The sequence below is a fragment of the Chionomys nivalis genome, chromosome 7 (genome assembly GCF_950005125.1).
Source record: "Chionomys nivalis chromosome 7, mChiNiv1.1, whole genome shotgun sequence".
Lineage (NCBI taxonomy): Eukaryota > Metazoa > Chordata > Mammalia > Rodentia > Cricetidae > Chionomys > Chionomys nivalis.
In genome coordinates this window covers 64,219,056-64,235,412 of record NC_080092.1, presented here as the reverse complement: position 1 = coordinate 64,235,412, position 16,357 = coordinate 64,219,056, and the positions used below count along the sequence as shown (strand labels likewise).

At 44.1% G+C, this 16,357-nt stretch overlaps 1 protein-coding gene across 2 annotated transcripts; it reads left to right on the top strand.

Moving 5' to 3' along the window:
- Positions 1-1,783: 1,783 nt before the first annotated feature.
- On the top strand, positions 1,784-5,764 carry LOC130878227 (C-C motif chemokine 9-like). Of its 2 annotated transcripts, none has more exons than XM_057776070.1 (4): positions 1,784-1,895; positions 3,991-4,047; positions 4,516-4,624; positions 4,958-5,764. In XM_057776070.1, the coding sequence occupies exons 1-4, from the start codon at positions 1,817-1,819 to the stop codon at positions 5,046-5,048; spliced, it is 336 nt and encodes a 111-aa protein (XP_057632053.1). In that variant the 5' UTR covers positions 1,784-1,816; the 3' UTR covers positions 5,049-5,764. The 2 variants fall into 2 exon arrangements, with proteins under 2 accessions (XP_057632053.1, XP_057632052.1); XM_057776069.1 differs by having other exon boundaries at positions 3,988-4,047.
- The last annotated feature ends 10,593 nt before the right edge of the window (positions 5,765-16,357 follow it).

The window sequence follows — 16,357 nt, the reverse complement described above, 5'->3', positions numbered from 1 at the left end:
TACATTTAAAGGGGGAAATGATATAGATATGAATAATTTGCATTGCTATGGATTTTAAGGTTAATTTTGTTATATGTATATGTATTTCTGCTCTTAAGGTATTGCGATTATGTAGTTCATTTAAAAATGTAATGTAAATATAGGTTGTTAATGGATAATCATCGATAATAGTAAAGCTTGTAGTCATGTTAGTTAGATTTTCTAGATATGCATAGATATATTTCAGATAGGCATTCTTCATATCTTTCAAAGGCTACAGAATATGGCATTTAAGTGTTTTAATAATTTAGGGCTTTTTATGACAATGAGACACATCTGCTCCTGGCAGCACCAATCTACTTCAAGAGGAAGATGGGCATCGAAGAGGCTCCTTATGGAGTATGATAGCCATTTGGGCAAGAAACTGCTCTTGCCTGGACTGTTGCATAAACTGGACACAGAGAACCCTCAGAGAGAGGACTACTGAACTCGCCTAAAGGTGAGACGGTCTTTCGGGGTTCCTGACTCATGAAAGAGTCTAAGAGACATTCTGCAGGACACAGCAAAAAGTGACTAAACTGTCTTTGGAATTTCCTGCTTGATGAAAATGTCTGCTGGATACTATGGGCCTGAAGGCTGAAGATGGATGCCCCAACGGTACAGAGGAACTTTGAGTGACTGTCCAGGCAGCGAGATGTCTCTGTCATTTCTAGAGTTTTGGATTTCTTGTTTACTTAGGTAATATTATATCCTTCTGGAGTCTTTGATGGAGTTGAAGAATGGTTAGTTATAGTTATAGTTTTCCTTAGTAATGATAAAAGATAAAATAGATATAAATATTGTAACTGTAATTCTTGCTTGATAACCATTTTGTTATATGTAATTTTACTATGTTAAAGTTAAAGCCTTTCTGTTTTGTTTAAACAAAAAAAGGGGAAATGATGGAGAGTTACTTTCATTTAATAAAGAAACTGCCTTGGCCCATTTATAGGCCAGCCCTTAGGTGGGTGGAGTAAACAGAACAGAATGCTGGGAGAAAGAAGCCGAGTCAGGAGTCGCCATGATTCTCCCACTCCAGACAGACGCAGGTTAAGATCTTTCCTGGTAAGCCAGCTCGTGGTACTACACAGAATATCAGAAATGGGTTAGATCAATATGTAAGAGCTAGCCAATAAGAGACTGGAACTAATGGGCCAGGCAGTGATTAAAAGAATATAGTTTCCGTGTAATTATTCCGGGGCATAAGCTAGCCATGTGGGCGGCCGGGTGCCAGGAACTTAGCCCTGCCGCTCTTATTACAACATACATACATACATGTGAACAAAATACTCATGAACATAAAGTAAAATCTTTTAAAAATTAAAGAAAAATAATGAAAGAAGGAGTGGACATCAACTTTATATATCTCCAGCAAGGCAGATAAGTTTACATGTGTAATCTGTATGTCTCGGTCCACCAGAAATAAGCATGAGTCAGTCTCCTCCATGTAAGCCCTCCTTGGAGGTCTGGAAGAATCCCCCACTCCCACCCTGTGGTCATTGCTAAAAGACTGAAGGAAGCTCGTGGGGGGAGAAACCCTTCTGGAAATATTGACTCTCTCTGACTGAATCGATTGGAACAGTTTGGAAAGCCCCGTGTCACCTTTGCCCTCTACTTCCCATTGTTCTCCGGGCCCCGTTCCCTCTTTTAGAGCTAGCATGCTGAGTATTATGTAGTCAAAGAGCAGCATTATGTGCTGTAACCCGGGACTTCCGGATCATCTTACGTTTATAAATAGTGAGGCAGGGCGGGGGACAGAGAGCAGTCCGAAGGCCAGTTGGGTCTGTCCACCTGTAGGATGAAGCCTTTAACTACTGCCTTCTCCTTCCTCGTTCTTGCAGCTGCTCTTGGATTCCAGGCCCCCGGAATCATATGTGGTGAGTCCCATGGTAACTGGAAGTCTGGGGAGGAGACCCCAGAAGGCTAGCGTTGCCTGTTGTGAATGATCTCTATCCTTGACAGAGCAATGGCATTTATTTAGAAACAGCACCCAATTACAGATCTGCCTCTGCCTGCAGCCTCTGGATCAGTGGTTCTCAACCTGTGGGTATCAGATATCCTGTACATCAGACATTTACATTATGACTCATAACAGTATCAAAACACAGTTATGAAGTAGCAACGAAAATAACTTTGTGATGGGGCGAGAGGGTCACCACACCATGAGGAACTGTATTAAAAGTCCCAGTGTTAGGAAGGTTGAGAACCACTGCCGTGGATCCTGGTCGACTGATGACTTGCTTCCATTTGGAGAAACAGTTATTTCCCTTTTCATAGCTACAATTATCTGATGGCTTAAGATAATGTTAGCTAATGTTTTAGCTGGCTCAAAAGAGCTATAGTTAAGTTGTAAGTTTTTGAAAACAGACAAGAGTTCTGTGATGCTCGAACTGTTCGACACCAGTTAGTATAAAACCAACTTTTTTTAGGCATAAGGGCCAGCCAGGCAAATGGTTCGCCCATAGTCACTGTCACTGTCTCATTTGAAGCTTTGATATTTTCATTTATGGTGGTGACTAGGACTCAATACAGAGAGGTCTTGTAAAAGTTAAGTATTCCTTAACTTTTCCAAGAAGAGAGGTGCATCATACCCCATGGAGCTAAGGAGAAATCTGGGCTTGGGTTGGGAAGTATAAGCAATAGAAATAGAGAAACTCATTTCAGGTTCTGTATTGGAGATACTGGGGAAAGGGGCACAGTGCAGGGTATAGTTGATACTTCCTAGTCTGAAGAAGTCTGGCAGATTTTGAATATATGGATGGTGTCTAATTGCCCAGGATCTAAGTTTAAGTAGCGTTAGGGCAAGGGACATGCCAGCATGGCTTTCGAGGGTGAAACGAAGGCAGGGGTCGAACTCAGCATTAGTCGGTTTGAAGCCTTTGTTAAGAATCCGCTAACCTCCCCCTGCTGTCAAGATCTTAAGTACGTCAGAATACACAAGATCAGAAAACAAATACACTTAGTAGAGTCATCTAGCCATTCTATTTGTCTCACAAGAATTTTAGCACTCCCTATGTGCCACGCAGCTGCTGTTCTGTCTCACCAGTGCTGATTCGTTCCTCCTCCAGCATCCCCGAGGGGGAGGACAAATGGAAATTTACCACTCTTGTGGGAGGGGGAAGGAAGAAGCTCGAGGACGAGCAGTTTCGCATAGCCTTGTATATTATTATAGCTGTGCTCATCTTACAAATGAAGAAACTGAGACAGAGACGCCTTCAGTAACTCAAGACTACACAAGAAGTAAAGTAAAATGAAGAGGTGGATTGGTAATGGAGTATTTAGGAAAAGGCAATGCTATTTAAGATTTACTTTGGAAGCCTACCCACATCACATCAAGCATGTTTAAAAAAAAAAAAACACCTTGCTACACATAATTCCTATGAAACTATTGAAGACATGTAAAGTGTTAGTTGCCTTTTCTTAGCACAGTGCAAATTCCTAATCCTTTAGCAACAACCTTTGGCCTTAGATACATTTGAGGATGCGTATCTTCTGAATTTTAAGAAGCGATACATTTCTGGATGCTATGTAACATCCCTGATGATTTCTGTAGAGCATCCCTTAACCAGACATTTTTATAAACTTAGACTCTTAGGAACCTCATTTCACTTCAGGGGACCTTGTGTCCCCAAAGGAGTTGAGGGGAAATGTGCAGTTTCCAAATCCCTGAAGATTTCAGAAAAATGTACCAAGAACTGTGGGTGTGCCGCTTGCTTAGACACCTCATTAATGTCGCCACGCTACATTCGCACTTAACTTAGAGCACTTCAGGGTCAGCAGAAGATTTCCAAACGATCCCAGAAAAATCTCATGTCACCAAAGGGGACTAATGGGCTAGAGACAGACCTTAGAGCCCAGAGGTGTGATGGAGGTCCAGCACTGGGGCGTATCTGCCTTGATGAGAACAGGGGGTGGGTGAGTGGAGATGCTGAGACAATGATGTTGCTCTCTGCGCTCTGTTTCTTCCAGCAGCAGAGAGAGAAGTCCTGAAGGCAGAGCCAGGACTTGCACCTCAAGTACTTCACCTAGGTAAATATTTCAGTACAGCATGCTTTGAGAAGCACCAGATGGTGGCCGGTCCGTGCCAGAGTGTCCTTCTCCCTGATGAGAGAACAGAACGAGGTCACGAGGGGGTTGAGGATGCTCTTCAGAGATCACCAGGGACGTTAAGGAATTTCTAACAGCATCCCCAGGAGGATCAGGACGGGCCATGAGTATTCCATCAATATTCCCTTCTTTAGGCACCCGGTCTGCCCACTTGGGGCAGAAGCTGCCACTGGTGACTGTGCACGGCTTCCCATCTGTGGGCCTGCTCCCAGCCCTTCTGTGGTCCTCTGTAGGCCCATCAGAGGGTGTGAAGGGAGAGGACATGTGCAGGATGAAGAGAAAACATCCCAAGTCCTGCGCGCGCGCGCGCGCACACACACACACACACACACCGCCAGAACTCTTGAGAGCAAAGAATTGGCCCTTACGTGGCCATTTCTCTTTCTACAGGCTTTGAGGAGTCTTCCGACTGCTGCTTCTCCTTTGCCTCGAGGATCAAGTGTTCAAAATTTGTATATTATTTCCCAACCAGTGGTAGCTGTATCAAGCCAGGCATCATGTAAGTGTCCAACTCACTCACTTTGTATTGGGAACAAAGCAGCCTCCGGGATATTGAAAGACTTAGTAGTATCCAGGAAAGTCCCATCCTTGGATACTGCCAGGTGTCACAGAGAATACTTCAGGGCGCAGAGAAGGAGACCGCTCGAGTCACTCAGTGAGTCATTAGAGAACCTCACAGGCCTAGAGAAGACCTCAGAGAGGAGGTGGTCTGAGCCACCTCCTGGAAAGAATAGACTGTTGAGGGTGCAATCAGAGGGTCCAGAGGATGGGGTTTCCCTTCCCTATTTACTAGAGACTTCTGCTTGTAATCTTTCTTCTCCTTTTTGTCCAGCTTTGTCAACAAGAAGGGGAACCGGGTCTGTGCCAACCCCAGTGATCTGAAAGTTCAGAAATGCATAAAAGTCCTGAGGCCAAACTCATGACCACAGACCTGCGAACAACAGCATGTGCTTGAGAAGGAGGGCATGTACAGCCGGCCAGCCACTTCTCTCCTGTCTTCCACAGTGACCACCTAAGGAGTGCTAAATGTTCGTTTTTATTAATAGACAAAAGATTTGCTTTTCTGTTCTAGTTTAAAGCAACACAGCTAGCTTTGTCACTAAGGGGGAACTTATCTGTACCAACTCCAGGGATCTGAAAACTGAGAAGTGCATGAAAGCCCTGAAGCTGACCTCAGTGACTACACATAGCGTGTGGTTAAGATAAGAGGGCAAGGGCTGGCGAGATGGCTCAGTGGTTTAAGATTGCTGACTTCTCTTCCAGAGGATCTGGGTTCAATTCCCACTTACATTGCAGCTCAAACTAACTGCAATTTCAATTCCAGGGGATCTGATGCCCCATTCTGCCCTTTAATTAGTAGTATTTGCAGTATTTTTATGAATTCACCTGCACTATGACTAGCGCCACCTTGAGCTTGTAGCCATCATGATAGCCTCAGAACTCTTGGGTTTTCCTGCATAGCTTCCCAGCAGATTGTTAAGTGGACAAAGTGGGAGAGTGGTCTGTGGGGTTTGAGAATGTATCTGGTTCTGACGTCAGCTTAAGTCAAACTGAATCCACAACACCAGGATAAATTCCATCTGGCCTTAGCCCATACGTATGCCCGTCCCAGCTGATCTTCCCGCCATCCCTAGTTCAGCCAAATAATAAAGATCTTCCATGCAGTCACAGGTCTGTCTCTTCTTCTTCAGTTTCATAGGAACGTGGGTTGAAATTGAACTGTAGGGGAGGGAGTATCTCACTCACTCTCCTTGAATCTCCAGCAGGTGGGGGGCAAGGAATAGGAGGAACCACATAACTTCGTCTATTTTCTTCAAAGCAAAAGACATCATGATACAATTTTTAAATTTCGGAGAACACAGCTTATTCTAATGTAGACTTCATATCAAAGATGTACATTATACCACTGACGGAACCATTAGACTGATCTAAAAATCTTTGGAGATAGTCCTTGTTTGATGGTTTCTCAATGCTATTCGATTGATCAGTTTCTCTTTACACCAGCTAGTTTTATTACCATGGCTCTGTAAACAATAATCCCATCAACAATATTTCTATTTTGGGGGGCTGATGGGTTATCTGTGTTTCCTTATGAATTTTAAGATTGTTATTTTCAAGTCCTGTGGTGAACTGCCTTTGAATTTTAATGGGAATTGCATTGAGTCTGTAGATCGTTTTTGGTAGGATTCCATTGTCACACTATTAAGCCTACCAAACTGGTGCTAGGAGCTCGTAAATTTCCTGGAGGGCCACTCATCCCTAGTCCACTGGTTCTGCCTTCAGTGAAAGAATACCAGTGGCAGCAACAGAGCAAACCAGCTGGCTTGGTAGTAAGAGGGAAGCCAAGCCATGGAAAGCCGAAACAATCTTGAACTCCTGAGCCTCCTACCTCCATCTTCATAGTGCTAGGATGACAGGAATGTGCCACCACATGTGTGTATACAATGCTAGCGGTCAAAGTCAGGCCTTTCACGGGGTCCCACTTGTCAATAACTGGCTTATTCCCTGAGCAACTAGAGCCTTAACAGAAAGTCCCTACCTATCCCTTTATCCTGAAGTGTATCCCATATTTTCTCTAGCAGTCTCATGTCTGCGTTAACCATTTGGAGTTGGTTTTTGTGCATGGTGAGGGATGAGGACTTAGTCTCATTCTCCTATATGCAGTTATCAGTTTTCCAGGTGCCATTTGTTGAAGATGCTGTCTTCTCTCCAATGTATATATATAAAAAACCAGCATGTTATCTGTAGTCCTGTGAGCTTGTATCTGGGTCTTCTATTCAATTCCATTGATCTGCTTGTCTGTTTTTGTGCCGGTACAGAGCCATTTTTATTGCTATACTGCAGAGTTGAAAATAGCAATAACCCCAGCATTATGCTTTTTTTGCTAGCCAGGGTCTTCTGTGCTTCTGTAACAATTCTCTTTTGTGACTTCCAAGACGCTTTCTTTGTTTTGTATCTTTAGTGTTTTGACCGTGATATGATGTGGGGTTTTCTCTTCTCTGCTGGTCTACTTGGTATTTTGTTTGTCTCTTGTACCTGGACAGGTTTCTCTCTAGTTGGTTACCAGGAATTTGGGAGATTTTCTTTTACAGTTTTACCAAAAATGTTTTCTATGCCTCTGACATGGAATTCTTCTCCTTCTCCAGTGCCCATAATCCATAGATTTGTTCTTTTCTATGGTGTCCCAAAGATCTCACATGCTCCATTCTTACATTAAAAGAAATTGTCATTAACTTTGACCAAATAATCCATTTTCTACTTTTGCTCTCCTGCCCTCTGTATGATCTTGTCTGTTGACGAGCTTTCTGATGAGCTCTTTGAATTACTGAACTTTTCATCTCCAGCACTATTTCCATTTGATTTTCCTTTTCTATCTCTTTTTTGAATTATATTTTTATATCCGTAAATTTCTTTCCTGTTTCATTGATTCTGTAAGTATAGACTTCTTCCGACTAGAGTTTCCTTCCCTGGGTTCCTTTATCCCCTCAGAAGATAAAAACCTGTTACCTATGACTAAGAGTGTGAACGTCTCACAAGCAGGGCTCTAAAAGGATGTGGCAGACCTGCCCAGCTGTGTCTTTCTGTGTGCAGGAAGAGCGCTGCACTCGCTATAACAGCCTGAACTGTAGAGGAGGGAAATCGTCTTCTCTGGTAGATTCATGCTCAGGTTTCTTACTCTTATATTCTGTTTGGCTGAGTTGCTGTTGCTTATTTGTTTGTTTGGAGACAATATCTCACTGTATATCCCTGGCTGTCCCAGAACTTCTTGCCATGTAGACCAGGCTGGCCTACAAATTCACAGAGATCCACCTGCCTGTCTCCCAAATGCTGGAACTAAAGACGTGCACCACCATGCCCAGCTACCTGTTCTCATTAATCAGGCCCAGGAAATGCTCATTTAAACCCTGAAGTAGGCCCTCTAGTTCCCAGCCACACAGAATGAAGAAAGGCGTGCTGCTCGGGAGAGGAGGATTCTTCTGTCATGGCTGCGGTGTGTACCAGTCACTATTCCTAATGGTTTATGACTATCAGCCCACTTAATCTTTACAGCGGTAGCTGGGGTGACCGAGGCTCAGAGGCAAAGCCTTTGCTTTAATAATTTAATGGTCAGTGAAACTGGGGTTCAAAGTCAGGCATTTGAAGTCTGTGAGTTTAGTCTGGCTTGGGTTCTCTGTAGATAAGTCCTTAGTTAGAGCACTTCCTGAGCTTAGGGAATGGGTCCCCTTAGGGTCTTTCCTTGCTTCCTGACTTAGCCATAGAGTAGCTTTGTCTGGAACCTTAGAGAAGAAGAAGCTATCAAGGATGGAACACTGGTTTGGCAATGGCCTGAAGTTCTATGTTGAAACACCTAGGGCTCTGTCCTCACTGGGGCAGAAACCCTGTAATACCCTTAACCCCCAGCCAGGGACCAGCACTGACTTCTTTTGTCCCTCCCTGAGATGTGAGCTCCTACACCTTGTCCTAAGTAGGAATTTATCAATCGCTGCCCTATGCTCTATCAAACCTCAAGGGTTAGAGGTACGTATCTTCCAGCCTCTGTCTCCAGCTCACAGCCTGACAGTTACACAATCACCAACATCATCAACATATAGCCATACCTGGCTATTTATTCACAGAGTTAGACAAGGGATGAGGCCAACACAGGTGTCAAAACAGTATGAGAGTATACACCCAAACAGCAAAAGGTACCGGGGTCCTTAGCCAGTACCACGGCCAAACTCAGGGAACTGAGGTTCAAAGTCCTGCAGAACATGATGGAACTGAAAACGGGAGACACGGGGCCATGACAGGCAGACTGGAACTGAAATGGCATTGTCATTCAAAGTTCGATATCAACCTGGAGACCTCATTGAGACTGTACATATATACATAAAGGCAAATCCCCACCCAGCACAGAATATAAAGCTTGCTAGAAACTCCCACACCAGAAGGACTTTGGTTGGTTATGTTTGTTTTGAAGAACTATTCCTTGTCTTTTTTTACTCACACACTTCCTCTTTCCTATAATAGGGCTATTTAAGCCCTACCCACCCTAAAGACCTCACCTACATAAACCTATTTGCAAGTATCTTACACAGTGACCAGCTTTGTGGAACACAGGAGGCCAGTTGGCAGGGAGTAGAATAGAAAAACTTTATTTGTAGATTTTTTCTACTGTCGTGCGACACAAAGGACCGACCCCAAGTAAAGTTCACACGTAAAACAAGAGTGATAAACCGGCACAGAACGAAGGTAAGAAAGTAATTCTGGATAATATAAAGAACATTTTCTGGTCAAATGTCCTCTCTCTGCCACCATGAAGATTTGGAGTGGACAACCAGATATCCCAAGGATATCTCCAAATGTTAATGGCCTTCAGAGAGGTCATGTGAACACAGATTTCCTTCTGAAGAGAGTCCATATAAGACACACATGATTAACTACTGCCAAAAGACTGAGCTGGACTTAGGGGACATGATTTTAAATCCCTGTCTCCAAGCCACCCAGGAGATTATCTCTATTTCTCCTTCCCAGGGATATCCATGAGTTTCCCCTTAGGTCCTCCTTCTTACCTCGCCTCTCTGGGTCTGTAGACTGTAACATGGTTATCCTTTATTTTATAGCTAATATCCGCTTCTGAGTAAATACATACCATGTTTGTCTTTATGGGTCTGGGTTACCTTACTCAGGATGGATTTTTTTCTAGTTCCATCCATTTGCCTTCAAATTTCCCAGTATCCTTATTTTTAACAAATAAGTGATACTCCATTGTGTAAATGCACCACATTTTCTTTATCCATTCCTCAGCTGAAGGACATCTAGGTTGTTTCCGGGTTCTGGCTATTACAAATAACTCTGCTATGAACATAGCTTGCATTTCCCTGATAGCTAAGGATGTTGTGTTTCTTAAGTGTTTCTCAGTCATTTGAGATTCTTCTACTGAGAATTCTCTATTTAGATATGTACCCCAATTTTAAATTGGATTATTGGTTGATATCTTGTTTCTTGAGTTCTTTATATATTTTGAAAATCAGCCCTCTGTCAGATGTGGGAGTGAATGGGAACTTGAGGGATCAGGTGGAGGGGCAATGAAGTAGGAGAGTTGTAGACAGATGGTTCTCTCCTGCCCACCAGTTCCCAAATACCCAGAAGCTGGTTCCCAATTAATCAATCATACAGAGGCTTATATTGATTATAAATGCTTGACGTGTAGCTCAGACTTATTGCTAACTAGCTCTTACATTTACATTAACCCATAATTCTTATCTATGTTTAGCCACATGGCTTGGTACCTTTTCTCAGTAGGCATTCTCATCTTGCTTCCTCTGTGTTTGGCTTGTGACTCCTCACCCCACCCTTCTCCTTCCCAGCATTCTCAGTTTGGCATTCCTACCTAACTTCCTGCCCAGCTTCTAGTCTGTCAGCATTTTGTTAAACCAATTCTAGTGACAAATCTTTACAGTGTACAAGAAGATTATCCCACAGCAGAGAGTACTGAAAGATACTACTGGAAAGGGGGGAGCATTTCAGACTCAGGTAAAGACCTGGTGCAAGGGAATCTCCCAGGAGTCTACAAGATGACTCTAGCTAAGACTCCTAGCAATAGCAGATAGACGACCAGGCAGGTACCTCGCCCAGTTCTCATCAGAGAGGTCTCATCTAGCAACTGATGAAAGCAGATGCAGACCCACAGCTAAACATTAGGGAATCCTTCAGAAGAGGGCAAGAAGGAATAGTAGGAGTCAGAAGGGTCAAAGATACCATAACGAAACTCACAGAATCAACTAACCTGGGTTCATAGGGGCTCACAGAAACTGAACTGACAACCAGGAAACCTGCATGGGACTGACCCCTCTGCATACGATACAGTGTGTAGCTCCGTCCTCTTGTGGGACTCCTAACAGCGGGAGCAGGGCCTGTCTCTGACTCTTTTACTAGCTTTTGGGTCTCTACTCCCCATCCTTGGTCACCTTGCCCAGCCTTAATACATAGGGAGAAGCTTAGTCTTACTTCAATTTGATATGTCATGTTTTATTGATACTTGTGGGAGACCTGTCCTTTCCTAAACAGAAACAGAGTAGTGGATTGGGGGATGGGGACAGAGAAAGAGGTGACAGGAGGGGATAGGAGGAGCAAAGCGAGGGTAAACTGAAGCCCAGATGTAAAATAAATAAATTTATGAAAAATAAATAAAATCACTGTCTCAGCAGGGCAGTGGTGGCACATGCCTTTAATCCCAGCACTTGGGAGGCAGAGACAGGTAGATCTCTGAGTTTGAGGCCACCTGATCTACAGAGTGAGTTCTAAAACAGTCAGGACTACACAGAGAAACCCTGTCTATAAAAAACAGAATAAAATAAAATAGTAAGATATAATCACTGTTTCTAAGGTCTGGAGAGGCAACTCAGTGGTTAAGAACACCATGGTTGTGAAGTCAATACCCAGGAGATAGCTCTAGTCCCAGAGGATCCCACACCCCCTTCTGGCCTCTGTGGACAAAAGGCATGCATATGGTATACGGACATTGATGAAGGCAAAACATTTATACACATAAAAACAGAATAGTAAATAAATAGAAATCATTTAAAGTCACTGGCTCTAAAGTCACATAGACAAACCCAGATTCAAATCCCAGCTCTGCAACTTTCTGTAAGACTTTAGAAATATACTAAGTCCTTCAAAGGTTCGGTTTCCTAATCTGTAAAATGGACCAATAATAACCCACCTCTCAGTGTAGAAAGAAGTAAGAAGCCATGTGAAGAAGTACTTAGTTGGTGCTCACCAAACAGGCCTTGTTATTCCGGCGTGACTTTCTTTTAGAGCACAGACTCCAGGTCAGGTGACAGTTAATGTTCATTGTCAGCTTGACAGAATCTACAGTCATCTGGAGGCGGGCCTCTGAGCACACCTGTGGGCTAATTTTGTTTTGATTACTTTACTTGATGTGGGAAGACTTTACTAGGGAGGGGTCCTGGCACGTAGAGATGGAGAAGGGCTCTGGGCAGCAGCATGCATTCTTCCTTCTCTGCTCCCTGATGGTGGATGTGATGTGAGCAGCTGCTTTGGTCCTGATGATGGATGTGATATGAGCAGCTGCTTCAGTCTTGATGGTAGATGTGATGTGAGCAGCTACTTTGGTCCTGATGATGGATGTGATGTGAGCAGCTGCTTCAGTCTTGATAATGGATGTGATATGAGCAGCTGCTTTGGTCCTGATGATGGATGTGATGTGAGCAGCTGCTTTAGTCTTAATGGTGGATGTGATGTGAGCAGCTGCTTCAGGCTCCTGCTGTCCTTGACTTCCCTGCCGTGACTGACTGTGCCTTTAACTTGGTGAACACAAAGCCTTTCATTCATAAATTGCTTTAGTCTGAATATTTTATCAGTATCTTAGTTAGGGTTTCTATTGCTATGAAGAGACACCATGACCACAGCAACCCTAATAAAGGAACACATTTAAATGGGGGCTGTCTTGCAGTCTACTATCATCATGGAGAACATGGTGGCATACAAGCAGACATGGTGCTGGAGGAATAGCTAAGAGTCTTACATCTTGCAGGAAGTCAACTGATATACTGGGTGGTATCCTGAGCATAGGAAACCTCAAAACCCACTCCCACAGTGACACTCTTCCTCCAACAAGGCCATGCCCACTCCAACAAAGCCACATCTCCTAATAGTGACCCTCCCTATGAGCTTATGGAGGCCAATTACATTCAAACAACCACAGTCAGCAACAAGAAAAAAAAAACTGAAACAGTAAGGAGGGAGATTTCTCTCCTGTGAAAGGAACCCACCCTGAGAAGACAGAAACCTGAGCAAGGACACAGTGTGAGTCACTGATACACGTATTAGTCACGCTTCTGTTGCTGTGATTAAACACACACACACACACACACACACACACACCATGGCTAATGCAACCGGTAGAAAGAAGAGTTTATTCGGGAGTTTATGGTTCCAGAGGGTCCGTGATGGCCTAGTGGAGGTGGCAGGGTAGCAGCTGAAAGCTCACATCTGGAACCACAAGCAAGAAATAGAGAGAACTAACAGGGAATGGTGTGTGGCTTTTGAAACCTCAAACCCCACCCCCAGTGACACACTGCCTCCTGTAAGGCCACACCCTCTAAGCTTCCCCAAACAGCACCAAGAACTGGGGACCATGTATTCAAATGCCTGGGACTTATGGGAGACATCTTATTCAAACCACCACTGTACATCTGACACTAGAAGTGTGGACATTTTTAAAAATTCATTCTTCAAGAATTTCATACATATATACGGTTTGTTTGGTCATATCAGCACCATCCTCCTCCAATGCTGAAAGCATATTTTATTTTATTTAAGATTTATTTATTTATGTACTTTATATATACATAGATAGGTGTTTTGTCTGCAAGTACATCTACACACCAGAAGAGGGCATCAGATCCCATTATAGACAGTTGTGAGCCACCATGTGGGTGCTGGGGATTTAACTCAAGACTTTTGGAAGGCGGTGGTGGCACACACCTTTAATCCCAGCACTTGGGAGGCAGAGGCAGGCGGATCTCTGTGAGTTCGAGACCAGCCTGGTCTACAAGAGCTAGTTCCAGGACAGGCTCCAAAGCCACAGAGAAACCCTGTCTCGAAAAACCAAAAAAAAAAAAAAAGACTTTTGGATGAGCAGCCAGTGCTCTTAACCACTGAACCATCTCTCCAGCTCCTGGAAGCATATTTTAAGCAAAAGAAATCTTGAATCTATGCAAACCTGAGCCTCACCTAAGTATGGAGCAGACTGGGGTCATCTGACTAAAGGAAGGGACACATGAGCTTGTACCTGAAGTCTTCTGGCCCATGGTGTGGGCTGCCTGGGACTTGGCCTCCACCCAGCTATTTTCCAATGCCTGATAAAAGGCTTTGAAGAAGCAATATGCAAAATACAGGGGGAAAATATTTTTAATTCTCCCCAGAGTGCAGCACTTATTAGCAACAGCCTTAAACTCTCGGAGCCTGGTTTTCTCATCTGAAAATGGAACTGAAGCATCAAGAGGCGCTGTGACCCTCACTGGGTCTGGAACTGAAGCATCAAGAGGCGCTGTGACCCTCACAGGGTCTGGAACAAGCATCACAAAGGCACTGTGACCCTCATGGAGTCTGGAGTAAATGTCACAGAGGTGCTGTGACCCTCATGGAGTCTAGAGCAAGCATCACAAAGGCACTGTGACCCTCATGGAGTCTGGAATAAGCATTACAGAGGTGCTGTGATCCTCACGGGGTCTGGAACAAGCATTACAAGCAAGTAGAAAGCACAGTTATCCTCTTAAAAACTAAAACAAGATCCCACAGACAGAACAAACCCTATCAAGAAAACACATTGGCAACCACACCTAAGGCAAAAAACTCCCCTCCCAGTAGGATGTGGGTAAAGACTAGGACAGAGACTGAAGAAGGACTCCTGAGTGGACCAAGAGAAGAAACTGGCTCGCCCCTGGGATCTAAGGGGAGGGGTAAGAAAATCAAGGGAAGAAACAGGAGACTGTGCAGTGAAGAGTGCTGCAAGCTGCAACATTATACAGTAATTGTTCAGCTGCCTTTCCACGAGGGACTTATCACAGCCAAGGCCTTTGGTGAAGATTTTTAAACCAAGAAGCAAGGCATTTTGGCGTTACTGCTTTGTGAATGAGTGACTGTCCTTTGCTGTAGATTTTTCTCTGTAGTTGCCTTCTCTTTATCAGCAGACGGTTGGTTAGTACTTAAGGTTAAGCCGAGAGCATGCCATTTAAGATAGTCACAGATCTCCAAGGACACAGAATTACTACTTGACAAAGCTGCTGCTCTGGTTTCACCCCAGGGCCAAAACAGCTGATAACAGCATACCCAGGAACTGATAATTTAGAGTCCTGGCTCCCCCCCACCCCTGTCTCTACTGCTTAGGTATGTACTCCTGTAGGCCCATAGAAACTGCAGCGTCCGGTGTATGTGCTATCTGATCAAGAGCCCTGGCTTCTCTCTGACTGTTTATGTAGGTTCCTTGGTTACCTGATTCTATGCATGCTGGGAGAGGAAAAAAGCAGCACACTGAAAACAAACACTTCAGCTCTTTACTAATCACCTAAAAATGTAGCATAGTGCACTAACCTTCCTCTCTAGAATTCCTGATGATTTAATTCCCTTCTTAACTAGCTTTCTCCATTAAGGAGTTCACCAGGCATGCACCTTTGAGCTGACAGCCTCGTGTGTGTGTGTGTGTGTGTGTGTGTGTGTGTGTGTGTGTGTGTAAACCCTTATATGGGGCAAAAGAATTCCATGTCTGGGACCTGGAGGGCTGGGGATTGCTGGTTTAAAGGATGTATATGACTGGAAATTCTTGGAACAGGGAGAACTGATAGAAAAGAGAAAGAAGAAGAATAAAGAAATATGGATAGATGGAACCTGCTGTGAGCAGACTTCTTAACACTCAGATTCTAATCCTCAGATTTTTAGCCCCCTTTAGTTTATCATGGCATCTTTAATTGAACCCTGAAAGGAAGTCTTAAAGGTTGGAACTTTAAGGCTCCCATAAGAAGAGCCTGGGACCCTCAGAGGGCATCAATTCTTTGACCCCTGGCATACTTGACAGGAGAGGTTTAGGGGAAGGAGACACGGGAGAGAACTCTTACATACAGCATCACATGAGATACAGTCAGCAGGGCCAGAGGGATGACTCAGCAGTTCAGAGCATTGGCTGCTCTTCCAGGGGACCCAGGTTCAATTCCCAACACCCACATGGCAGTTCACAACTGTCTGTAACTCCGGTTCCAAGGGATCTGACACCCTTACACCAATGCACATACAATAAAGAGAGAGAGAGAGAAAGAGAGAGAGAGAAGGGCAGCACCCAGAGCAAGGAATTATAAACTGAGACCTATGATGCAAGTCCTTGAAGTGTTTGGGTTCCAGAACCGGGAAGATGTAAAGAATTACAACAGGTCTCAAAAGCCAGGGATGTGACTGGCTAACTTCACAAGAGGGCAGTTATGAAGGCCTTCCTGAAGAGATGATCTTTAACCTAAGGGCTAAATGAGATGAGGGCAGTATCTATGAGAGAAGTACGGGAAGAAAGCTTTCCTGGTAGAGGGTGGAGCCAGTGCAAAGGTCCTGGGGCAGAAATATTAACTTGGTGCTTAGGAGACAGTGAGTAGAGAGAGTTTGAGGAAAGCAGCTGTGTGAGTGCTGAGGGACAGAGGAGGTGTGGTGGAGCTTCGTGAGCAAGGGTAAGGCGTGAGTGATT